At 43.5% G+C, this 25,990-nt stretch overlaps 2 protein-coding genes across 16 annotated transcripts in view; one reads left to right on the forward strand and one right to left on the reverse strand.

The window, feature by feature from the left end:
* Positions 1 to 25,990, reverse strand: part of znf276 (zinc finger protein 276) — a 93,212-nt gene that overhangs the window by 58,393 nt on the left and 8,829 nt on the right. For 12 of the 15 annotated variants that reach the window (XR_007482397.2, XR_007482393.2, XR_007482396.2 and 9 more), the window contains 6 exons: positions 22,539 to 22,802; positions 22,001 to 22,313; positions 21,854 to 21,897; positions 21,375 to 21,752; positions 18,451 to 18,508; positions 11,806 to 11,916 (listed from right to left, as the gene is read on the reverse strand). Coding sequence is in view for 10 of the 15 variants with exons in the window: in XM_049724499.2 (XP_049580456.1) it covers positions 11,806 to 11,916; positions 18,451 to 18,508; positions 21,375 to 21,752; positions 21,854 to 21,897; positions 22,001 to 22,313; positions 22,539 to 22,758 (1,124 nt within the window). In the remaining 5 variants the exon portion in view is untranslated. The remainder of the gene's footprint in view (positions 1 to 11,805; positions 11,917 to 18,450; positions 18,509 to 21,374; positions 21,753 to 21,853; positions 21,898 to 22,000; positions 22,314 to 22,538; positions 22,803 to 25,990) is intronic. The other 3 variants (XM_049724500.2, XM_049724498.2, XM_049724504.2) reach the window with 1 other exon arrangement.
* Positions 15,220 to 18,136, forward strand: LOC137840370 (uncharacterized). The gene is made up of 3 exons (XM_068651090.1): positions 15,220 to 15,722; positions 15,844 to 16,027; positions 17,173 to 18,136. Exons 1-3 carry the CDS (start codon positions 15,220 to 15,222, stop codon positions 18,076 to 18,078), a joined length of 1,593 nt encoding a protein of 530 aa, XP_068507191.1. The 3' UTR covers positions 18,079 to 18,136.

The following is a 25,990-nucleotide window of genomic DNA, read 5'->3' on the forward strand; positions in this document are numbered from 1 at the left end:
TCGAGTTCACTCAAAAGACGCCTAAAGCCCACATCATCCGACTGATTGATCGTCAAGACCGATATACTCTGCAATCAAACTAGTGAGTAGCAGTAGCAATGCACCAATTGCTGCTTGTTACGACGTTGTTTCTACCCTGGTCTCTACCCCTCCCCTACACCCTCATTAACCAAAATGTCATTATCCAAACGGAGAAAAGTAGATACGGAGTGTAGAATTTTCAATGTAAAATGGACCACGTCCTATTTATTTATAGAAATGCACAGGACATGCTTGGTGTGTTTGCAACAAGTTTCAGTATTGAAGGAATATAATATTCAACGCCACTACGAGACTCTTCACAGCGAAAAATATGACGGCTTGCAAGGGTAAGTGAGAAGAGATAAGATCAACGAATTGCAGGCGGGTCTGAGGAAACAGCAGTCAACTTTCATCCAGAGCCGACAAGTCAGTGAAGCAGCGGTAAAAGCCAGCAAACTAATTGCCAGCGAAATAGCATTTGCATCAAAGCCGTATTCCGATGGTAACTTTGTTAAACGATGCATGATGAAGGCGGCTGAACTTGTATGTCCCGAGAAACGACAAGCTTTTGTTAATATTAGCCTGATGAGGTATACTATAGCAGAGAGGATTTCGGACCGATCAGCAGATTTAGAGAGAGTCAAGTCATTTATTGCATTTTCCGTTGCAATTGACGAGAGCACTGACATCACAGGTGTGGCACAACTGGCCTTATTTAATCGTGGCGTCGATGAGACATTGACTGTTACTGAAGAGTTTCTTGAGTTGGTGCCAATGATGGACACCGCAACAACAGAAGACATTTTAGACATTTGTGTAAGCAAATCTGAGGTGTTTCATGAAATGTTTTGTAAAACGAATGTTCATTAAATGTCAACATTTTCCAAATGTTCTTGTGCTTCTTTACACTAAAAAAAAGGAAAGACATGATATTTTGGTTATTTATAACAGACTATGGTATAATTTTAACAGTCCGGCCCACTTGACATCTACCGAGGCCGCATGTGGCCCACAATGTGAAATGAGTTTGACAGCCCTGATATAGAAAATTCAAAGATAAAGCCTCGAGAGCAGGATGTTATTGCATAGTAATGACTCTGAGACTCTATGAGTGGTGTGAGTTCATCCGAGCGACAGCCTGGGGGAAGAAGCTGTGTCTGCTGGTTTTGGCGTACAGCACTCTGTAACGCCGTCCGGAGGGGAGTAGTTCAAACAGACTGTAACCTGGGTGAGAAGGGTCTGTAGAGATGTTACTTAGATGTTTCCTGGTCCTCGACAGGTACAAGTCTTGGATAGATGGGAGGTTGGTCCCGATTATCTTTTCTGCAGTCCTGATTGTCCGTTCCAGTCTGTGCTTGTCTTGCTTGGTGGCCGATCCAAACCAGACAGTAATGGAGGTGCAGAGGATAGACTGGATGATGGCAGTATAGAAGGTCTTCAGCAGCTCCTGTGCCAAGTTGAACTTCCTGAGCTGTCTCAGAAAGTACAGCCTCTGCTGGGCCTTCTTCCGGGCAGCGTCTATGTGGCCGGTCCATTTCAGGTCCCGAGAGACTGTGGATCCCAGGAACTTGAAGGTGTCAGTGGAGGATAGTGAGAGGTGGAAGTGGTGAAGGGTCTCTCCTGAAGTCCACTGTCATCTCCACGGTCTTGAGCGGGTTCAGCTCCAGGTGGTTTTGGCTGCACCAATGGACCAGCCGCTTCACCTTCTGTCCCGGATCAGTCCGATGAGAGTGGTGTTGTCCGCATACTTCAGGAGCTTCATAGAAGAGTCGCCTGAGGAGCAATCATTGGTGTAGAGAGAGCAGAGCAGTGGGGAGAGGACGCACCCCTGGGGGGGCGCCATTGTTGGTGGTCCAGGTGTCTGATGTGATGGTCCCCAGCCTCACATGCTGTCTCCTGTTGGTCAGGAAGGTGTTGCAGGATGTAGTGCAGTCCCATGTTGACCGCATCATCCACCAACCTGTTTGCCCGGCAGACAAACTGCAGGGGGTCGAGCAGGGGGCCGGTAATGTCCTTCAGGTGGTTCGACACCAACCTCTCAAAGGATTTCATGACCACAGATGTCAGGACGACAGGTCTGTAATCATTCAAACCTGTGATGGCAGGCTTCTTGACCACCGGTACAATGGTGGAGCTCTTGAAGCACAAGGGAACCTCACAGAGCTCCAGGGAAGGGTTGAAGATCCGTGCAAAGTCGAGATGTATTCCCATTTAACATCTATCTGACTGTTTTCAGATTTAAATTAGCTATGTTGAGGGACAATCTAATGATGGGCAATTGTACGACCGTTTAGATTTCATTTCATTTAAAAGTCAATGAGAGAGCTCATTGTCATTGGAGCTGATTTGGGCATAAATGTGCTGAAGCCTAGTGGGGTTAAGAGGACAAGGTGGCTACACCACATGTTTTAAGGGTCAGAGAGATTTCTTAAACCAGGTCAGTTTACTGTCCGTCCGTCCATCCATCCATCCATCCATCCATCCATCCATCCATCCATCCATCCATCCATCCATCCATCCATCCATCCATGCCCTCCCTCCCGCCCTCCCTCTACCGCTTATCCAGGGTTGGGTTGCGGGGGCAGCAGGTTTAGCAGGGAAGCCCAGACTTCCCTCTCCCCAGCCACTTTGTCCAGTTCATCCCGGGAGACCCCAAGGCATTCCCAGGCCAGCTGAGAGACAGTCTCTCCAGCACACCCATGGTCTAATTTGGAGGTGCTGATTTTCATCTCGACCGCTTCACATTCGGCTGCGAACCGCTCCAATGAGAGCAGGAGATCATGGCTTGAAGAAGCCAAAAGCACCACACCATCTGCAAAAAGCAGAGATGCAATGCTAAGGTCACTGTTGAAGTAATTGTATATAAGTTATCCCATATTTACTCAATATTATTGTGTGCTGTGCTAGATAGCTTGGCAAGAAAAGAAACTTAGCAAAAGAAAGTCTAGTTGCATTGTTCCACAGGAAAACAGCACTCAGCAGCTTCGAGATGACTCACTAACCACAACCGAGAAGGTGTCAGTCAGCTGAGGAGGTGTCCACCAGCGGAGGAGGAACAAAACAGCAACCGGACCCCGACTGTCGGGGTCACAGACGGGGTGACAGAAAGGACACGGCTCGTGTCTGCTTGAACAACAATCCATTTATTGCAATGTTCGCTGAACAGCGTTGCTACTGCTGCAATTTCCCCAACCCTTTAGTGTAGCAACACCTATATTTCCTCGGCATCCTAACAGAATAAAAAGAGAGGAGGCGAAACAGGGAACTTCAGAACTGGTAGAGAATGTCACTGAGCTCTCTGTCGTTCTCCTTGCAAGTAAAGCAATTACTGGTTGTCTTCTCTTCTCTGTTTCAGTGTTTAAATAAATATCTGATGGTGCTTAGACCTGACAGTCACCAAAGCGGTAACCCTCAATCCCTCGGCTGTGCTTAAAGTCCCAATGATTAGAAAAAGTTATGAACAAAATCGGTGACATAGGGCAGCCTTGGCGGAGTCCAACCCTCACTGGAAAGAAATCCGATTTACTGCCGGAAATGCAGACCAATCTCTGACAATGGTGGACCGACCCGCCCTGAGGGTTCAGTACTGCCGAAGCACCGCCCGCAGAACTCTCCGAGGGACAAGGTCGACCGCCTCCTCTAGGTCCACAAAACGTGGACTGGTTGAGCGAACTCCCATGCACCCTCGAGGATCCTGGCAAGGGTATAGAGCTTTTCCATTGTTCCACGGCCAGGACGAAAACCACACTGCACCTCCTGAATCCGAGATTCGACCTCCCGATGAACCCTGCTCTCCACCAGCACCCCTGAATAGGGTGGCTGAGGAGTGTGATTCCTCTGTAGTTGGAACAAACCATCCGGTCCCCCCTCCTTAAAAAGAACCACACCAGTCTGCCAATCCAGAGGCACTGTCCCCGATGTCCACGCAATGCTGTAGAAGTGTGTCAGCCAGTAGAGCTCCACACCCAGAACCTTTAAGAGCTCCGGGCAGGTCTCATCCACCCCCAGGCCTTGCCACCGAGGAGCTTATTAACTACCACGGTGACTTCAACCCCAGAGATGGGAGAGCCCACCTCAGAGTCACCAGGCTCTGCTTCCAATATGGTAGGTGTGTCAGTGTAATTTTCCCCACCGAACCACGACGTCCCGAGTTGGTCAGCGGCACCCCGTTTCCACTTTGTTAACGGTGCACTTCTTCCAAAGACTCCAAAAAGGGTGGGTACGCTGAACTGCTGTTTGGTGCATACGTAGACACAAACAACAGTCAGGACCCGTCCCCCCCACCCTGAGATGGAGGGAGGCTACCCTGTCGTTCCCTGGGGTGAACCCCAATGTATAGGCGCCCAGCTGCGGGGCTATAAGTATGCCCACACCTGCTCGGTACCTTTTACCATGGGCAAATCCAGATTAGAAGAGAGTCCAAGTCTCAAGAAGACTGGTAACCAGAACCCAAGATATGTGTGTGTCTAGTTCGAGCTCCTTTCCCTCCAGAGAGGTGACATTCCACGTCACTAGAGCCAGCTTCTGTAGCGAGGGATCGGGCCGCCTCGCTCCCCTGCTCAGGCCAAGCTACAAAGGCTTGTGCATTCTTTCAGAATATTATTTTAATTGGAGCCACTTATCATTTTATTCACCTATTTTGTTAATTCTGTATGACACATATTAAGAAATCACTTTTGTGGCCTTTAACTATTTTTTTGTTGATGTTTGGTGGCATACATATTTTTAGTCTCCTGCTTCAGAGGAATGACATCCCACTGGATATGTAAATTTGAATCAGCAGCAAGAAGAGTGTGAAATCACGCTACAAGTTTCAGGTATATGTTTGGTTCATAGAACAGTCCAATTTGTACATATATGTATTTCTAATATCTATGATGCAACATGCAGACAATAATACTCAAGCAACAAGCAGGAGCTGACAGAAGATGATATTACCAGGTACTAAACTTGATAAAAGGAAGGAACAATCAAATGTACTGTGAAACATCTGAAAGCAAGATGAATTTCCCCCCTTGACACGTGTATAATAAACATATGTAGATGATAAATATAATTTATTAAATTGATTTAGTTTTACAATCACAGAATTTTTTAGTCTAACACAACTAAGGCTGTCAAATTCTTCAACATTTTCAAATATGATAGCTGGCCAGAGAACCAGGAGGACTGTTAGAAAAATTGTATATATATGTTATCATGCGTTCTCTAATGAGTACTTATTCATAATGTTACTGCTCAGTATGCTTGCTGCTTTGCCTTGCTTATTCTTGTGCAACAGAACAGAAGGATTACGGCTGGGTCAGGGCGAGATGACGGTTGTGTCAAACAAGATACTGCTGACATCTCAGCGTCCACCAGAACAGATCGTGAAAACAACACGTCAAACGATGCGTCATGAACCTTCTGATCTTCCTTAAAGAACATCACTTTCTCTTTTTATCTCTCGGAATCCAAGAAAGTTATTGATTGCTTAAACTGTTTTGCTGATATAGCCATATCTGCACGCAACACTTTGTGCATCACTTTTGTTTCTTTTCTTACGAGACGAACCCCGCAATCTTTTTTTTTCCCTCACCCTCAGGGGCTAATCGTCTCACACTGTGGGTAGGGCATTCCAAATAGAAAGAGCGTGGAGTGTAAACAGATTTTTAGTGTAGTCAGATTGTAGAAAGCAATCTGTATCTCACTCCTCGCGAGAAAACTCAATATTCTGCCTCACTTGTGTTTGTCTGCTGATCCTTTTCTTTTATACAGATATTCAGTTAGCACTTTGAACCTGACAGGGACACAGTACGGTATTTTTCGGACTAAAAGTCGCTCCGGAATATACGTTGCGTTAGCCATAAAATGCACAATAACGTGAAAAAAGAACATATATAAGTCGCTCCGGGGAAATGTATTCGACAAAATCCAACACCAAGAACAGACATGAACGAGCAACAACAAGCTAAACGATAGGTGTGCTAACGTGACATAAACATAAACGAAGAGCTGAGAACGGGCCTGACGTAACATTGACAGTTACCCAAATAACTATAAAAATAAATAAAACCTTTATCAAACCATCTGTGTCACTCCAAATCATTAAATCTATCGATCGTCCTTTATGTCAACAATGCCGCATGCGCACCGCGCCGCTGACTGCGGTTGCACTTCAAATTATTCCACAGGCCCATATAACGATATATAAATTATATATCAAATAACTATTATATAGGGCGGCTCGGTGGCGCACTGGGTAGCACGTCCGCCTCACAGCTAGGAGGGTGCGGGTTCGATTCCACCTCCGGCCCTCCCTGTGTGGAGTTTGCATGTTCTCCCCGGGCCCGCGTGGGTTTTCTCCGGGCACTCCGGTTTCCTCCCACATTCCAAAAACATGCTTGGTAGGCCGATTGAAGACTCCAAATTGTCCCTAGGTGTGAGTGTGAGTGCGATTGGTTGTCTGTCTCTGTGTGCCCTGCGATTGGCTGGCAACCAGTTCAGGGTGTCCCCCGCCTACTGCCCGATGACGGCTGGGATAGGCTCCAGCACGCCCGCGACCCCCGTGGGGACGAAGCGGTTCAGAAAATGGATGGATGGATGGATAACTATTATATAAGCAATAATATTATCAAACCATCTGTGTCACTCCAAATCATTAAATCCATCGATCGTTCTTTATGTCAACAATGCCGGGTGCGCGCCGCTGACTGCGGTTGCACTTCAAATTATTCCACAGGCCCATATAACGATATATAAATTATATATCAAATAACTATTATATAAGCAATAATATTATCAAACCATCTGTGTCACTCCAAATCATTAAATCCATCGATCGTCCTTTATGTCAACAATGCCGGGTGCGCGCCGCTGACTGCGGTTGCACTTCAAATTATTCCACAGGCCCATAAAATTATAAACAACAATTTTAGCAAACAATCTCTGTCACGCCAAGTCATTAAATCCCGTGATCGAATCCTTTGTCCTTTATGTAAAACACCGCCGCTTATGCACCGCGCCGCAGTTGCAGTTCAGATTACAGTAATCCCTTGCTACATCGCGGTCGTTTATCACGGTTTCACTACATCACAGATTTTAGAATTTTGAAAATGTGTGAATTATTTCACATATAAGTCGCTCCTGAGTATAAGTCACTCCCCCCCACCCCAACTATGGAAAAAAAACACAATTTATAGTCCTAAAAATACGGTAGAAATGAGAAGTGTAAAGTGAAATTTTGGAGAATTTGGTGTGAATTTCAAAATTGAAAATTTTGAATTTTCGGTGAGTGGGAAGTTTTGGAATAGGTAAGCAAAAGATGAACAGTTGAAAGTTGAACAGGTGAAAAAATGTCGAAATTAGAAGGGAAAAACGAAATTTTGGAGAATTTGGCGTGAATTTCAAAATTGAAAATTTGGAATATTTGGTACATGGGATGTTGTGGGATAGGTAGGCAAAAGTTTAAAATTGGAATGGGTTGAATCGGTTGAAAAATGTAGAAATTTTGTGAAATTTTGCAGAAATGTTAAATGTGAAAACGTGAAATTTTTGAATTTGGCAATTTTGGGAATGTCGAAATATTCCCGAACGTGATTTGATTGTGCTGAATGATGTGAATTTCAAACTGCAACGACTTAAATGTGAACTGTTGAATGTGCCACTGAGAATGAACGAGGAAAAATTTGTCTTAAATTTGCAAATTTTGAGAAAACGTAAAATCCTCGGAATGAGAAAAATGGAAGCACTCATCTCGTGAATATTTGGAATACGTCAAAAGTGGAATGGAGTGAATCGGTTGAATTATGTGGAAGTAGTAGCAGGACAAAAAAGTGAGGAGAATAAAATAGAAGAAGAGGGAACCAGAACCGCACTCCGGCGGTGACTTGGGGACAGAACCGCACTCTGGCGGCGACTTGGGGGACAGAACCGCACTCGGGCGGCGACTTGGGGAACCGAACCGCACTCGGGCGGCGACTTGGGGAAACAGAACCGCACTCTGCGGCAAACGGAGAGTCTGAACCGCGTGCAGCGGCAACAGTCACAGCCACACGCACGGCGGCATACAGGAAGCCAGAGCTGCACGTAGCAGCAGGAGTCAGTGTTTCAGCATTGGGGGCAGGGTCTGTGATGATCGCGGGTCCGGCATTGTTGGCACGAGGCCCGGCACGCTGGGGTGGAGCCCGTTGGCGGCCGCAAGTCTGATGGCGCAGGGAGACACTCCAATGGCGGCCGCGGGTCCGGCGTCGCTGCAGTGTCCCAACGCTGCCGCGAAGCCCATGGCGCTGGAACATGCACGGATTGGCGGTCGTGGATTGGGCATCGCAGCAGGATCTGATGGAGGAGGGGGGTCCAAGCGCTGGTCGTTGTAGTGGTCGGATCGTTCTGTCACGGTCGGGATGGAACATGGAGCAGGACGACCAAGTGCAGCTTGGACCAGGGTTTATTGAGGGAAAAGGGAAGTGGAAGGAGGCATCGAGGGAAACAGACGAGAACTGGCAAACTAATAACATGAGAGACTGACCGACAGGGATTGCAAACAGAAACAGACTCGAAACAGACAGGAACCACAAGGACAGCAAACGGGACGACATCGACGATCCGACAGGGAGTGAGGGGCAGACAGGACTTATATACACGACAGGTAACGAGAGGCAGGTGGGAATAATTACACTGATCATGGGCACACAGGAGGGGAGGGGCGAGCACACAGACACACGAACAGAACTATGAAACGATCGGGGACGAGTCCTGACACACAGTGCTTGAATGCATAATTTACTTCTTTTTGTATGTCTCCCACAGAACATCCAGCAGCTTCACATTATGCTGGTCCTCCCTGTCTTAGCTAGGATTTGTGAAACAGGGTTCTTAGCACAGAAGAGGCTCAAATCAGACATTAGATGGCCATCTGAAGAGTGTGGGATCGTGAAAGAATGGGGTCGAAATACAAAATGTCCTGCATAGCTACAAAAATGGATATGCTCAAACCTTATAGAATAAAGTACATAAGCAGACAAGTATATTCACATATTGAATCAATAAAAGAAACATTTTAAGCATATCATTATACCTGCACACCAAATCAATAAAGAAGACATAACTAGACATTTTTATATATGGTAATGACAGGTTTTTATAACTTCATGATCTGATATGTATTTCTGTGCACTTTGAAATAACAAATGTTTGTTGATATATTGCCTGAATAGCATAACGACCCTTAAGGAACTATTTAATCCATGCTTGATGTTATTCTAAATCACGGACACTGCTCAAGGTGTATAAGAATGTTCTGTACTTGATTATATCTTATGTTTTTATTAATGCTTGATGTGACGTCGTATTTTATCGAATGCTAGACGCCAGCCTTGGATTACTCCTGAAGGTTCTGGACATAAGGAAAATGTTTTGACTAATAATAAAAAAAGATGGTTTAAAGCGTGATTAAATTATGAATGTGACAAAGTATCGTATTTTTCGGACTAAAAGTCGCTCCGGAATATACGTCGCATCAGCCATGAAATGCACAAAGTGAAAAACAACATCCGGAGTACAAGTCGCATTTTGGGGGAAATTTATTCGACAAAATCCAACACCAAGAACAGACATGAACGAGCAACAACAGGCTAAACGATACGGTATGCTAATGTGACATAAACACAAGCAAGAAGCTGAGAACGGGCCTGATGTAAAAATAACAGTCATTCAAATAACTACAACATAAATAACACCTTTATCAAACCATCTGTGTCACTCCAAATCATTAAAGCCATCGATCAAGTTGGTCCTCCTTTATGTAAACAAGTCTGATGTCAGCGGCGCATTGCAGTTCAAAATTTTCTACAGGCCCATATAACAATATATAAACTATGTATGAAATAACAATAATATAAACAATTTTATCGAACCATCCGTGTCACTCCAAATCAATAAATCCATCAGAATCTTCGTCTTCCGTGTCACTTGGAAAAAAAAAAATAATAAATTTTAAAAAACAGCTGTTGACGCCGGAAAGGCTACGTGCGCTGTTGACATCAGACTAGATATATTAAATAAATGTAATATAAACAACAATTTTAACAAACCATCCATGTCACTCCAGCTGTCGATTCCGGACCTACGTGCGCGCTGACGTCAGCCTCATTGTCAGTTGGCGGCTCCAATTATTCCACAGATCTATGTATATAACTATATTGTAGCGTTACCAAAGTACCAGGCAAGACATGGGTTTGATAACCGGCTCTTTATTTCACAAATCAACAGCTCAACATGTGAGCCAACACATGCAAGCGCCCTGGATCGCTCTACCCCCCCCCCCCTGCTGCCCTCACGCCCTCCCTAGAAAATCGGAAACTACTGAAGTCTAACAACATACACGTTGCTACTCTAAATAAACTATATATCAAATAACTATAACATAAATAACAAGTTTATCGAATAATCTGTGTCACTCCAAATCATTAATTCTCCCGACTTCGGAAGTCATGAATGGAACTCATTGTCAGTGAGGCTCCATTTATTCCACAGCCATAGTGCGCCCTCATGCGGTTTGAAGTGAAAATAACATGTGAAGTGATCAACTATACTAGTAAGTGAGTAGTGTTAATGATCAAGTAAAAATTTGTGAAAAATATCACATATAAGTCGCTCCTGAGTATAAGTCAAGTAGGAAGAAAAACGCGACTAACAGTCCTAAAAATACGGTAAGCAAGTACATGGAGTGTCAAAAGAACAAACAAACAAATGCATGGCAAGTGGGGAGTAAGAAAATTGCATAGTCAGGGAACATTAACGAATTGATGATGTCACACCCAAAACTTCACATAAGTCTGTACAAAATGACAAAATGGGAAGGATGATGAATGGACGAGGTGCGACAGTGGGTAAGGTGGGTGTATGTACAAGAATGGAGGAGAATGTTTACAGGAAGGACAATTGGAGCTAAAACCGGTAGAGGTGCCAGAGGAAGAGCGGCAGGAGGAAAACCAAGAACCCGGCCAAAGGTGATCGCCAAGGCCGAAAGACGAGAAGGAAAACAACAGCCCCCACACACATCGAATCGCCCATAATCAGCACCCAACCCCACGGAACCAGCTCTCACCGAACCAGCACCCACTCCCAACTCTCCTGCGAACTTCCCCCACCCCCATAGACTCATCACCCATCAAACTCGGCCCACACCAGCATGTGCAACTGAATATAAGCTAACCAAAGAACCTTGAACGCTGCCTTTTCTGAATGAAGACTTTCTGCTCTTGACCATTGTCGCACGAAAGGCCCAGCGCTGTATTGTATCTTTCCTGAAAACAGAGCTTTCTTAACAAAAATTGTGATTGAACTCAACCAACCTGTGTAAGTCTAATTTTGTTTCGGTGTCTTAGTATTTTCCTAAAACTGAAAAAGAAAATGAACATGCGGTGAGTAAATTGGATAACAGGTGATTGGCTCTGGCTTTTGTCGTGAGGCGCGAATAGTGCGCTTCCCAAATTGTGGACCAAATCCAACAATAGTAATGGAGGTTTGTCCATAAGACCTATTAGAATTTCACTTTCAACTCCTTAAAACAAGTGTGTGCGTGTGCGTGTGTGTGTGTGTGTGTGTGTGCATGTGTGTGTGTGTGCGCGCGCGCGTGCATGCTTGCATGTGTGTGTGCGCGCGTGTGTGTGTGTGTGTGTGTGTGCGTGCGTGTGTGTGTGTGTGTGTGTGTGTGTGTGTGTGTGTGTGTGTGTGTGTGTGTGTGTGTGTGTGTGTGTGTGTGTGTGTGTATTTAAGAAATCGTAAGACATGCAATGCGGTTACCCTTTGGGTTTGAACTTGTTCTTCCAGCCAGGTTTAGGTCCAGGTTTCTTTTTCACTTTACGATCCTCAGAGGTATTTGGAATTTGTTGTTGCTTGTTGGGCCCAGTTGGTCTGCAAAAAGAAGTGGATTTACCTCCTGACATTCTGTCTCCAGTCAGTTTCAAGTAAAAAAAGATTGTAACCTCTTGAGAAGTATTGACACAAAATGTCAATTTTCAATTTAACAGACATCAGCACTCAGACCTCTCTCCCCTTATCAGACCGTTAAATCGAGGCTCCAGTGCACACGTTAAATCAGTGGTTCTTAACCTGGGTTCGATTGAACCCTAGGGGTTCGGTGAGTCGGCTTCAGGGGTTCGGCAGAGCTGGCATGTCATTCCCTCCCCCCCGTGACACATTTACAGTAGTTTTTTGTGACCTTGTGAGTTTTAGTGAAGCCCTGAAGAATGTTTCTAAAAGTCAGATTAACTTAAAAATGTTTATAAAGTGTTTAAAAATACAATAAAATGACGATTCATTATATTCGCGACTAATTTGATTTAGTTTGACTTAACCATTTTGTGGTAAATATATTGTGTTCTTTCAGAAAGAAAGTGCCAAAGATCCTTGTGTAACACATGCAGGTTCTGTCTGCAAGAAGGTTGTGGGTGTTTTCTTCTTCAGCTGGAAGAAGGAAGGGGGTTTGAGTCAAGCTCAAACAGAAATGAAACTACTTCAATTAAAGTAAACCTCATTAAAGTGACACAAAAGTTACGATAGTCCATTTTTCACTAACCATCCCAGTTAATGTATTTTTTAATCAAGAAAATTAAAAAAAGTTAGCATTTTCTAATTTATCCATTAACTTTGGAAAAATAATGAAACAACGAATGCCTTCAGAAACATCCACTTTTAATGAGGAATATGGCGCCCCCCTCCCTTCATGTCTTGATTGATGACGTCACTGAATCAACCGATCACAATTTCCCCATTGGAAATCATTGTACAGATATTGTTTGTAATGTCAAAATAACAGGAATCAAACAGCCTCAAAATGCATGTGGACACCTCTACTTAAGCCCATTTCAACCTCATAAACCTGAAAAACTGTCACTAACATACGCACACACGACGTGTTCCGATTTATGTGAACTGAATTGTTCATAAATCGTTCAATCAATTACATAAAATCTGTAAGGGTTCTTACATTATCCTTCTGCCCTACGCCCTCAGCTCCCTGTCTGAAAAGGAGGTGCTTTAAATAGCCACATAGAGCAGAAGGGTCAGCCTCCTCGCTAGAAGTCTGGTGCTCCCAATCTTTCCAGTAAGCCGACCTCCAGGGGTTGTCCTGCAGTTAGTTATCGGGAATGGAATTGGAATGCAGCCAGCGGCGTGCAGAGAGCCTCTTCACTGAGCGCTGTAGTATGGCGCCGACGTGAGTGGCAGCCTCCCAGCAGTGTCTCTCTTTTTCTCTTTATTTCCTTCTTTTCTCCTTTTTCTTTCTGTCTTTTTGTCCATTCGGCGATGCTGGTGCCTTCTACCGCACCTCGGTATCGCTTTGGATGTGATTTTCTTTTTTTTTTTTTTTTCTTCCCTGGGACCGGGATGGCTGCACACATCGGTCGAGACCGGCGTACCTCTACGAGGGCTTCCTGCTTATCCGGCTGATGCTGACCGGGTCCCTTGCCTTGCAGCCGCGACCCCTGTGCTCCCTCATGCTCGTCAGAACCAGCGACCTTCGCCGTGCTAGCCCCGTGGTGACCATCTGCACGTGCCCCGACTGGGTGCCCAGGACGCTGCTCACACGTTTGCCTGCTTTGTGATGTTTTCACCGATTCACGACCACGGTCCATTGGGTGCCGTTGAACTGGACTACCCTTACACCTGTCTGTGGACCCCGTGGAGGCTATTTTGTGTGTTTTGGGGTGTTTTCTGATATTGAGGGGTGCCGGTTGGGCACTGTTACTTTTTTCTTTTGTCTTTTTGCTTTGCTTTGCTTTGATGGCTTTTATCTTTCACACTTTCTGGCTTTCTTGTGGCGCCGTTGTATGGCAGCCTTATGAGGGCCTATTGAGTTGCGCTCATGCCATCTGTGTGTCTTTTGTATACCCGCTCTGTGGTATGGATACTGCTGGGGCCTGAATTTCCCTGAAGGAGTAATCCCAAGGGATTAATAAAGTTGAGTCTAACTCTAAGTCTAAGTATTGGTATTAGCACCCCTTCGTTTTCTGCATCCATTCAATTTTTGCATACATTGGTATAAATCGCCATCATTTTTGTTTAGTTCGTCCAGAAAACATTTTCCACAAAGGCTTGTGGTTTGTCCAGGTAGTCCTTGGGAAAGTTTAGTTGTACCTTTTTATACGCTTGCCTCAGGTAAGGTGTGTTTGTTGGCCTTTGACGCCCTGTTTGGTTCAGTGTGCAGCATATGGTACATTTGAAACCATGATCCCAGACTTTTCCAGGTTGCCGTTAGGTCTTTGAACGTTCAACGTGGTGTTTTTTTTCAACCATTCGCAGCAAACATCAGAGACCCTTTTCCCAGTGCCACTGTCTCTAAACCACACAGCTGGTCTCACCACTGCCTTGTACACCATTCCCTTCATTTTTCCTGATACGCTTTTATCACACATCACCCCTGACACTTTTTTCCACCCGTTCCACCCTGCTTGGAAGCGCTTCTTCACCTCTTTTCCACACTCTCCGTTGCTCTGGACTGTTGACCCTAAGTACTTAAAATCCTCTACCTTCTGGATCTCTACTCCCTCTAGCCTCACCATTCCACTTGGATCCCTCCTATTTACACACATGTATGTATTCTGTCTTCTTTCGGCTAATCTTCATTACCCTCCTTTCCAGGGTATATCTCCTCCTCTCTAGATTTCCTTCCACCAGCTCCCTACTCTCACTACAGATCACAATGTCATCTGTGAACATCATGGTCCATGGAGATTCCTGTCTGACCTCATCTGTCTGCCTGTCCATCACCATTGCAAACAAGAAGGGGCTCAGAGCTGATCCTTGATGCAGTCCACCTCCACCTTGAACTCCTACAGCACATATCACTCCTGTCCTGAAACTTTCGTACATATCCTGTACCACTCTCACATTTCTGCCACTCCAGACTTCCTCATACAATACCACAGTTCCTCATTGGGCACCGTCATATGCTTTCTCCAGATCTACAAAGACACAATGCAGCTCCTTCTGACCCTCTCTGTACTTCATCATCAGAATCCTCAAAGCAAATACTCCATCTGTAGTACCGTATTTTCTGCACTATAGGGCGCACTTAAAAGCTTATAATTTACTCAAAAAAAACCACAGTGCACTTTATAATGCAGTCCAAAAAACATCAGGACTGGTTTGATGACAACGACAGTGTGATAGAACAGCTCATCTCCAATAAAAGGAAAGCCTTTCATGCCTGGCAAAATGACAACATGCCCGATCAAAAGAGCGGCTCACTCCAGAGCTAAGGCGGAAGTCCAGAGCCGTGTGAGGGAACTCAAGAACTCCTGGTGGACAGAAAGGGCTCTGGAAATCCAGAAACTGGCAGACTCTGGTGATACCAGAGGCTTTTTCAGCGCTACCAAGGCTGTTTATGGCCCAAGCTACCTTGGCCTGAATCCCTTGCGGTCGAAGGACGTGCAGGAGCTGCTGAAGGACAATGAGTCCATCAACACACGGTGGAAGGATCACTTCCAGGAACTCCTCAACCGTAACAGCATAACAGACCCAGACTTTATCAGCCACATCCCCAAGAGTCCCATCAGAGAAGACATGGGGGAACCTCCCACCATGACAGAGGTTCAAGATACCATCAGGAGCCTTAGGAACAACAAGGCCACCGGTCCAGATGGGATCCCAGCAGGGATCCTAAGAGAAGGTGGACCAGAGCTCCTGTACCACATCCAAGCCCTTCACAGTCGAAACTGGTGTGCAACAGGGATGCATCATTGCACCAACTCTGTTCGCAGTCTTCATAGCTGCAATACTCCACCTTATTGGCGAGGAGCTGCCTCAGGGGATCCCAATTGTTTACATGACTGATGGCAGGCTCTTCAACCTGCTCAGGTTCAAAGCCAAGAGCAAGGTCTCCAACACCACCATCATGGAGCGCCAATATGCTGATGACAATGCCATCGCAGCACACTCTGCCGAGGACCTCCAGGGCATCCTGAATGCATTTGCTAAGGCATACAGAACCCTGGGTCTAACATTGAACATCACAAAGACCCAGGTCCTACATCAACCTCCACCCAACCAACCATCTACCTAACCCACCATAAAAGTGGACAACACCCCGCTTGAAACCGTTGACCACTTCCTCTACCTTGCCAGCCTTCTTTCATCAAAAGCTGACATAGACTCAGAGATCAACTGTTAGAGTGGTGCTCACTCTAACTTATTTGCGAGAACCACACGGGAGACTGTATGCCCTTTGGGCATAATCATTTGTCACTGTGCATACAGCAATGTTCGAACGAAGTCTGACTTTGGATTCTTGCAAGAGAGTATTTATTGAGAGAAAGCAAGGTGGGGGTGACAGGTTTGGTGAACCCCCGGCGTCAGGTGAGATCAGAGCAGGGGCTGGTTTACGATCTAATGTAAACAGAAACTAGTGGAGCATTTTAGATGACTAACTAAGCAAGAATGTTTCCACACCATTTGGAAAGTTTCAACAACTGAATGGTTAAACTTCCCAGAGTCAAGGAAAGGTGAAAGGTTTAAACAAAGTTAATAATTCTAGTCTACATTCCAACATAATCATACGATCAAGATAATTTGTCAACCCTAACATCAACCATCACCTGAGCTGTGCGAGTGGAGCTAGTGCGAGTCTTTGAAGACCGGGATTTAAAGGCCCAAACCAAGCTTCTGGTCTACATGGCTGTTGTCCTCCTTACCCTGTTGTATGGAGCTGAGTCATGGACCACCTATAGCGGGCACCTCAAAGCCCTATTCAGGCACTGATGTTTACGTAGATTATCTTAGTCAGATATTTACATTTGTGGGACAACTATGTAAACAAGTAATAATAGTAATAACAGGCTATATTATTTGTATATCTGTATGTGCACTAGGAAAAAAACATTCCTGAGCCTACTCAGTGTCAAACCGTGGTGGTCAATATAAATTTTGCTTTGCTTGTATATCAATAGTTGGAAATTAAACAAAGACAATATTTTACTATTTGCCAATTTCAAACATTGTGTTTGAGAGGAATCCTTTAACAGTGCTTTTATTAGAGCGTCTTAAAAGCTGTGTTGGTATTTCAGGGTCAGCACTGGGCGGTTCTATTCCTATATATCAGACAGGACGCACCGAGTGGTCCATGGCAATGCATCCTCTGAGCTCTATAATGTTACATGTGGTAGCCCACAGGGATCGGTACTCGGACCAATTCTATTTAATATTTATATGATTCCGCTTGGTGACATAATACGTAAATATAATATTAGTTTTCAATGTTTCGCGGATGAGACTCAATTATATATGCCGTTATCGATGACAGATCCGCCGGACTGTTGTAATCTTGAGGCGTGCCTTGCAGAGATCAAGCAATGGATGTCTCTCAATTTCCTTCGCGTTAACCCAGAAAAAACTGAAATGTTGATAATTGGTCCAGCTAGTTATCAACACTTATTTAAGAAAACCACTATAACTATAGATAACCGTACTATCACTCAGAGCGATACTGTAACTAATCTCAGGGTAATATTTGACCAAATGCTCTCCTTTCAAAAGCACATTAAGAATATAACCAGAATTGCGTTTTTTCACCTTCGTAATATTGCTAAGATTCGTCCGATCCTCTCGACCGGTGATGCGGAAACTATTATACATGCGTTTATTACATCACGCCTGGACTACTGTGACGCATTATTCTCTGGTGTTCCTAAGTCCAGCATCAAACGTCTACAGTTAGTACAAAATGCTGCAAGGGTGCTCTCACGGACAAGAAAATGTTATCACATTACCCCAATATTAGCCAACTTACATTGGCTCCCAGTCCATTTAAGATGTGACTTAAAGGTTCTTCTATTAACCTATAAATCGTTGCATGGCTTAGCGCCTTCATATCTCGTCGACCTAGTTGTTCCTTACGTTCCATCTCGTAACCTCCGTTCGCAAAACGCTAGTCCGAGGGCCCAAACAATGTCTAGAGCATTTTCTATTCGGGCTCCAGAGCTTTGGAATGCCCTACCAATGGATATTAGAACTGCTACCTCAGTAGAAACATTTAAGACATGTTTAAAGACACATTTCTATGATATGGCCTTTAATTAACTTGTAGTGGCCGATTCGGCGGGAGTTTGTGTTTTCGCTTGTGAGACTGCTTGTGATTTAGGGCTATATAAATAAACTTGACTTGACAGTGGGATTAAATAACATAGTATTGGTAACCACCATGAATTGGCTGTCCTAAGATCTGCCATTGTCAAGTGACGCAATCACACTCATGATTAAATTCGCCAATGTCGCCTTTAAATTATTTTATCAGAAAATTACTGTCAGTAATTATCAGTGACACATGCTTGTGAGAGTATTTTCAAGTCGTATAGTTTGCCCAAACGGTATGTTATACCGGGCACTGTTTCTGCAACCCCATTTCTATTCTAAATATAAATAGTGATAACAATGAGGGAAATTGGAACACACCTGTCAGATAGATCACTATCAGCGTGCTTCTCCTTTTGCTGCTCCTCAACAGGAGAAACTGCAAATTTTTGAGACAAAGTTATAATCAATGTACTTTAGGAATACAAACAGATGAAGAGAAGATACATGGAGTTACTAAAGAAAAAGTGGAGTTTATGACTTAAAGGTTGGTCAGAATGGATGCATGACACCAAAGTCCAAGTAAAAGAAAACAACTGTCAGTGGATAAAGTCCCAATGATCATCACAAGCAGCCATATACAGTGAATTCTTGGAAAATGACTTTTTCCCATTATTGCAGTATAGTTTTTCTGTGTTCTTTATAATTGTATATGTGAATGTTATAAAATATATTCAGTTGAGTTTCATCCATCCATCCATCCATTTTCTGAACCGCTTAGTCCCCACGGGGGTCGCGGGCGTGCTGGAGCCTATCCCAGCTGTCATCGGGCAGTAGGCGGGGGACACCCTGAACCGGTTGCCAGCCAATCGCAGGGCACACAGAGACAAACAACCATTCGCACTCGCACTCACACCTAGGGACAATTTGGAGTGATCAATCGGCCTACCAAGCATGTTTTTGGGATGTGGGAGGAAACCGGAGTGCCCGGAGAAAACCCACGCGGGCTCGGGGAGAACATGCAAACTCCGCACCCGGAGGGCCGGAGGTGGAATCGAACCCGCACCCTCCTAACTGTGAGGCGGACGTGCTACCCAGTGCGCCACCGAGCCGCCCCAGTTGAGTTTCCTTACTTTCTATTAATTTAGAAGAAAACCGCATATTTAAATAGAATATTGAGTAGAGATTTGCTTTTACTTTGGAAACCAACAACTGAACCAGTAACTGAATCACTTTCAAAAGTTGGCAAGTACATCAATGTCTCCTGTGTGCAATGGTGTGCTGGCTAATCAGGAGTCAGGACGTTTCCCGGAGGGCCGCTCCAATGTGGGGCCGGTGGGGGTCATCATTTTACAGGCTACAAGTTACTTAAGTTTATTTCATGATTTTAATTCAGTCCATTTTCAATTTCACCATATTACGACCTACAACACCCCTTTTGCATCGCAGTTCTCTTCCCCGTGTCTAAAGTTGGGAGATACCTTTACGTGTTCAAACCCCCACGCACCCAGTCCAATTTAGCTTGTGCGCCTCGATGACGCTAGTTGAAGGGAAGACTCTTCAATATGGGGGTGGAGCTGGGCCCTCATTTATAGGCTACCACCCAATTAAGTTGCATATTTTTTTTATTCAAGAAAATCCACCACACAATGTCATAGAACACGTTTTTTGCATCGCAGTTCTCTCTTATGTGCCTAACGTTGGGGTATACCATTGCATGTTCAAACGCCCCTCCCCCCGCACTCATTGAAGTTGATAGAATCCAATTTAGCTTCATGCCTGGATGACGCTTGGTGTATGGAAGAGGTGTAGCCAGTAAATTAAACGTTGGACAGAAAAAAGCCTGGTGGGGCTGAAAAAGCTCGGATACAAAAAAAGGAAGACTTTACAGGATGATGCTGCCAAGTGTGCAAAATTCACAAATATGATTTTAAGAAGACCAACTGTTAGATATCATGCGTTCCCTAATGAGTACTTATTAATAAAATTATTGCACAGAATGCTTGCTGTTTCGCCTTGCAGACGTCCACTAGACCACAACAAGTCATACGATGCTGTCTGGAGCTTCCTGACCTTCTACATCTCTGGGAATCCAAGAAAGCTGTTGATAGCTCAAACTATTTTGTTGATGTCTGCACAGGGCATTTTGTACTTGCACTCTTTGCTCATGGTGTCTTGTCCGTGACTTCTTATTTCACATAGCATTTTGTCCTTGCACTCTTTTCGATTCTCATGACATCTTGTCTATGACTTCTTTTTGTTTATAGAATCTCGTTTCTTTTCTCATGAGACAAAGCCCACGCTTCCCCCCACCTCAGGGGCTAGTCTCACATTGTGGGTAGGGCATTCCTAAATAAAAGAGTGAGGAGTGCAATCAGACCTTTAGTGTATTTCGGGACTGCTGTAAGTCTGAATGCACTCCTCGCGAGAAAAGACTCAACATTCTGCCTCACTGGTTTTGTCTGCTGATCCTTTTTCTGATATTGAACCTAACACCAACTGAAGATGAAAATGGTAAAGAGCCCAGGTTAGGGGCTTAGGGCACAACACGGGCTAATTAGTTTGCTAATATCAGGCTTGGATGCTCTGCTAGCTATTTAACTTGCATTTTAGAACATAAATATACTGCATATCGTTTTAGTAATGCAAAATAATATTAATGTTGCAACATAAAACATAATTCAAATGCTACAGTAGCCTACTGACTATCTTAGTTATGTGTTTTATCATATTTTTTTATTTTTATCATATATATATATATTATTATCTTTTATTTTCTGTTATAGTCACCCATTGTCAGCACTTAAATAGTGGAGTCAAGTGACATAGCGGTCGGGATAATAGAAGTATTATTCTATTATTCTGTGTGCCTGCCATTGGGCCGGTGGGATTTGAAACTCCGGGGCTGAAAAAATTGTCCCAGCAAGAAACTGCCGGTGGGATATTGCGTTTTTTTTATTCACAAAAATACTAAATGAATACACACTAATAAATAATCTATAAAATTGTAATACACGCAAACGCAAAACAAAATTTTATCCATTGAATCGATGGAATTAATTAATCTAAAAAATATTCGATAGTGATAGCCCTACTTGAATCATTATGTTTGCTTCATATCCATTGTGGTGGTGTCAATCACAAAAGTACTGGTATTTTTAATGGACAAAATTGTGGTGAAAAATATTTCCAAATGGTTACTACAGTACATTATATTGGTTGAAAAGTTGGGCTGTTAGGAATAATGCTGGAAATTTCATTGAAAGATGTTAAACTTGGAATGATGGGTTAAATTGTAACTGTACCTTCAGCGCTGCAAGTCCAGTCAGCAAGTGCAGAACTTTGAATCAGTGGAGAGACTGCTGGTGAACTTTGCTGAGCCTGACAGATTACTCCAACTGCTGTGCTCCTTTCGTCACAGTCCACCCCCCCTGCAATATTTCTTACACCGTTTCCACGCTCTCCTGAATTGAGCACATAACCAAACCTGGCTGAGGTGGTCTGTGTGTCCATAGAGTAGCTGTGCCCATCAGCACAACACCACACTGTTTTGACCGAGCCCCAGCACTGGCCCTCAAGCACCCCCTTCAGGTCAGGGCAAGATTTGCAAGCCTCTCCATGATGATGAGCCCATGACACAAGGTTGTGAAGGCATGCGGCGTTTGAAGAAAAGAATGATGAACCTGGATGAAAGAGAAATTATAACAAAAGTGTTTGAGATTGTAGTATAAGTAAGTAACTGAGGTTCTAATAATGACAAAGTGTCGATGATGATTTTTCTTACTTGTTGACCCATTGTTTAAAAAGTCTGCAAACATTGGATTAGGCCTGAAAAAAATAGGAATATTTATTGTACACTGAAACTTAATATACCCATCAAAGTAAAAACTAAATGTTCACAACAAATATTGTAATCTTCTCAAAGATTCACCTGATTTTAGAATTGTCTCCGCCAGCAGGCAAGAGATTAACCATCTGCAAAAACCTGAACAAAATATTGTGGCACTTATAGAACTTGTGATGACATTTCTTGCAAACAAATTCCGATAATCGAGGGTCAGGGTCCAACTGCACTCCAACCAGTTGCTGGAAGTCGAGATGAAATAAAGAGGGTGACTGGCCAACAGCATACGCTTCGTCATTAACAATATTGGGAAAATCCTGAGGCCATTTGTTGAAGGCATGCAGCAGACTCTGTGGAGAAAACTTTCCATGGCACAATCTGCAGACGGCAGTGGGGAGTCCTTTTGGGATGAAATATAGCATCAATTGACAAATTATGGTGAAAATTCATATCATGTTCAGTGAAGCGTTTCATTCTAAAACATGGCCCAAGTGTCCTATAATTTAAAATTATTCACTGCCAACACTTCCAATCACAATGTATATTTGGCATCAGCAGCTACTTGAACTTTACATTTAATTGTTTTTGAACATGCTGTAAACAGCTAAATCAACCAGACACTCACTGGGGGATTTTGACTTGACATCTGAATGCTTTTCCTTGTCAGTCAAAGTGTAGGTAGAATCTGTTGTGTCATCTCCATGAAGTTGGTCAGATGTTGTTGGAGTCACATAGATGCTTCTCTGAGTTTGCCTTCGACTTAAACAAAGTATATTCCCTTCACGTACTCTCCTACTCTGTTGTGACACTTTGGATGACTTTAGGCATCTACTTTTCTTCTTCATGGTTTACTAGGTTTTCAATAGCTGATGGATCTCCAATGGCCCTGCTGATACAAAAATGCAGCATGATTCAAGTTTTAAAGAAAATGTTTAAATTTATGGAAAAGGAGGAAAAAATCATCGGTTATAGATCTAAAATATTTTACAGGTTCAAATGGAGTGGGTGGAAGTACAAAGGACAATTTTTTCATCGTAGTGGTAGTGCCACTTACTGGCTACAGGAAATAAACATTATTCTTTGAAGTTTATCGCCGAACGGGTCAACTAGCTCTACTTAATATTTGCTTGGAAGAGGCCCTCATGATGTTAAAACCTTTTAAAATATGGCTGATTTGTGTTTTCTACAATTTTTTAACGAAGGAACCCCTGTTGAAAGGTTCACCAAAATCTAAAATAAATTGGAGACATATGTACATGTTCCTAACAGCCCAAGACCTACAAAAAGTCTCTGGAGCCCTACTTTAAACTCAACAAGAATCAGATTTCTAGATTTTGCTTCACTTTTGGCCTACTATTGAGGTTACATTTTATCAAAGTACCGTAATTTCTGGACTATAAGGCACTACTTTTTGCACAAACTTTGAACCCTGCAGTTTATAGTCCGGTGCAACTTATCTATACATTTGTCATGATTTTTATGATACCGTAAAAGTACATACAATACAGGTAATAGAATTTAAGATAATTCATTTAAAACACCTGCGAAGGAACACCGACACCAGACGTATCATGGAAAATCCACTTTCTTTGCTTTTATATTCATTTTAATGTGTACTTGGAGTCCTCAAGATTGTATAAAAGTGTCCTCTATCTCTCCAGGTGCTGCAGAGATACTTGTACAATCTGTTAGGGGAATATTTTTTTCCTTCGTTCAGTTTTCTCCATTTTCTATTACATCACATCCGTTGGGGAGGGACTACCAAACAAGGTTATGGGTGTGGCCAAACGGTTTCTCAAATCCGCCATTTTTATTACTCTGAGAGACTTTTGTAGTCCAAAAAACTCAAGGATGCCGAAGTGGAGAGATCAAAATGTTCCGTTGTTGGATGCATCAATCCACACAATTCATTGCACCGCCCCCCAGCATCAGAACCTTTAAGAAGTGTCTGGTCAAATTTAATTTATAAAGCAGTGTTCCCACGTCTGTGGGCAAAGTCCTGCTTGTTCAAAGATGAGTATTTCAGAAATCTTTTGTCAGTATAGAGAAGGATTCGCCGAAAGACTTGATGGTTCAATTCCTCCAATCTACGGAAACAACAGACACGGTAAACCGGTAAGCTTGAGATGACAAATATAACAAGCTGTATTTCACTTTAATAATAACGCGTGTCTATGCACTCGTTTTCATAGCATTAGCGTCAGTCTTTCAGCTAATTTTAGAGTTTTGCGCTCTGTTTTCACTTCTTGTGGGTGTATTTTGAGTACCGTAATTTTTGGACTAAAAGTCGCTCCGGAATATAGGTCGCATTAGCCATAAAATGCACAATAACGTGAAAAAAAACATATATAAGTCGCTCCGGAGTATAAGTCGCATTTTGGGGGGAAATTTATTCGACAAACACTAAGAACAGACATGAACGAGCAACAACAGGCTAAACGATAGGTATGCTAACGTGACATAAACACAAACGAAGAGCTGAGAACGGGCCTGACGTAACATTCAGAGTTATTAAAAAAAACTATTACATAGTAAATAACACGTTTATAAAACCATCTGTGTCACTCCAATTCATTAAATCCATCGATCGTCCTTTGTCAACAATGGGTGCGCGCCGCTGACAGCGCTTGCACTTCAAAATATTCCACTGGCCCATATAACGATATATAAATTAGATATCAAATAACTATTATATAAGTAATAATATTATCAAACCATCTGTGGACTCTAAATCATTAAATCGATCGATCAAATTCCTCGTCCTTCGTCAACAACGTCGCGCGTGCACCCTGACATCAGCCTCGTTGTTATTCCACAGATCTAGTATATAACTATATTGTAGCGTTAACAAAATACAAGGAAAGACGTGGGTTTGGTAAACGGCTCTTTATTTAACAAAACAAACTTCCAGGCGTGTGGCGGCGTGGACTTCCAGCCACGGAGGTGGAAGAGAGATCCATAGAATAGGACCGGGCGTGCGTAAAAGCCATGACCGAGCCCCATCCACCGTCCCCGGACAGCCACCCGGCCGGGCGCCGGCCCCCGACTTCTATCCACGGAGGTGAAAGACAGCTCCGTAGAGTAGGACCGGGCATGCGTAAAAGCCATAATAGTTTTTCAAACCTTCTGTGTCACTCTAAATCCTTAAATCCTTCAACCGCTTCGTCCTCCGTGTCACTTAGAAAAAAAGCCGCTAATGATGCCGGTAGTATGTGGGGCCCTTCGTCATCTTCGTCGTCCCGTGATCAATCTTTGTCCTTTTTGTAAACAACCGCCGCGCCACGCCGCGCTGCTGACGTCACTTGAAATTCAAATTACAGTAATCCCTTGCTACATCGCGGTTCGTTTATCACGGTTTCACTTTTTTTTTTGGGGGGGGGGGAGTTTTGAAAAAATTCACATATAAGTCGCCCCCCCCACCCAAACTATGAAAAAAAACGCGACTTACAGTCCGAAAATTACAGTAGTTGTATCAGATGAATTGCCTCGAAGGTGCTGTATTATTCTTGGGAACACAATAATGTGTTAAATGCATTCGTTAGCTTCTCGCTAAGGCTAGCATTATCTTACTAGTTAACTTGACTGCAGTGCTTGTTTACAAGACATGTTCATAAATATTGTGAGGGGATTTATTTTGTTACATGTTATGTATGTATAGACAAGTCTTCTGCCGTTGATATCTTTTAATCAATCAAAAAGTTTGCGGCGCAAGAAAACGCTACCTTGGCTAAAAAACTACAAATATGTCGACCGGAAAGGGAGGTGCACATCTTGGGTTCTGGAGGGAGTGGGGTGGGAAGTATCTCATTTGCATTTAAAGAGACCACACCAAAACGACTTGCTCTGAGCCACACCTCAGAAAAAGTATAAAAGAAGGACATGTCATGCTATCAAAATGAGGAATTCAGACAAAAGCATCGCTGTTCCACTTTATACAGACCACAACTGAATGAGTAAAATGTAAAACAGAAGAATTTATTAACGTGAGACGTAGGCTTCAAAGTCCGGTGCGGCTTATACAGTCAAACCTCGGTTTTCGAACATCCCGGTTCTCGAACAAATCGGAATTCCAATGAA

The sequence above is a fragment of the Syngnathus scovelli genome, chromosome 6 (assembly GCF_024217435.2).
Source record: "Syngnathus scovelli strain Florida chromosome 6, RoL_Ssco_1.2, whole genome shotgun sequence".
In the NCBI taxonomy this organism is placed as follows: domain Eukaryota; kingdom Metazoa; phylum Chordata; class Actinopteri; order Syngnathiformes; family Syngnathidae; genus Syngnathus; species Syngnathus scovelli.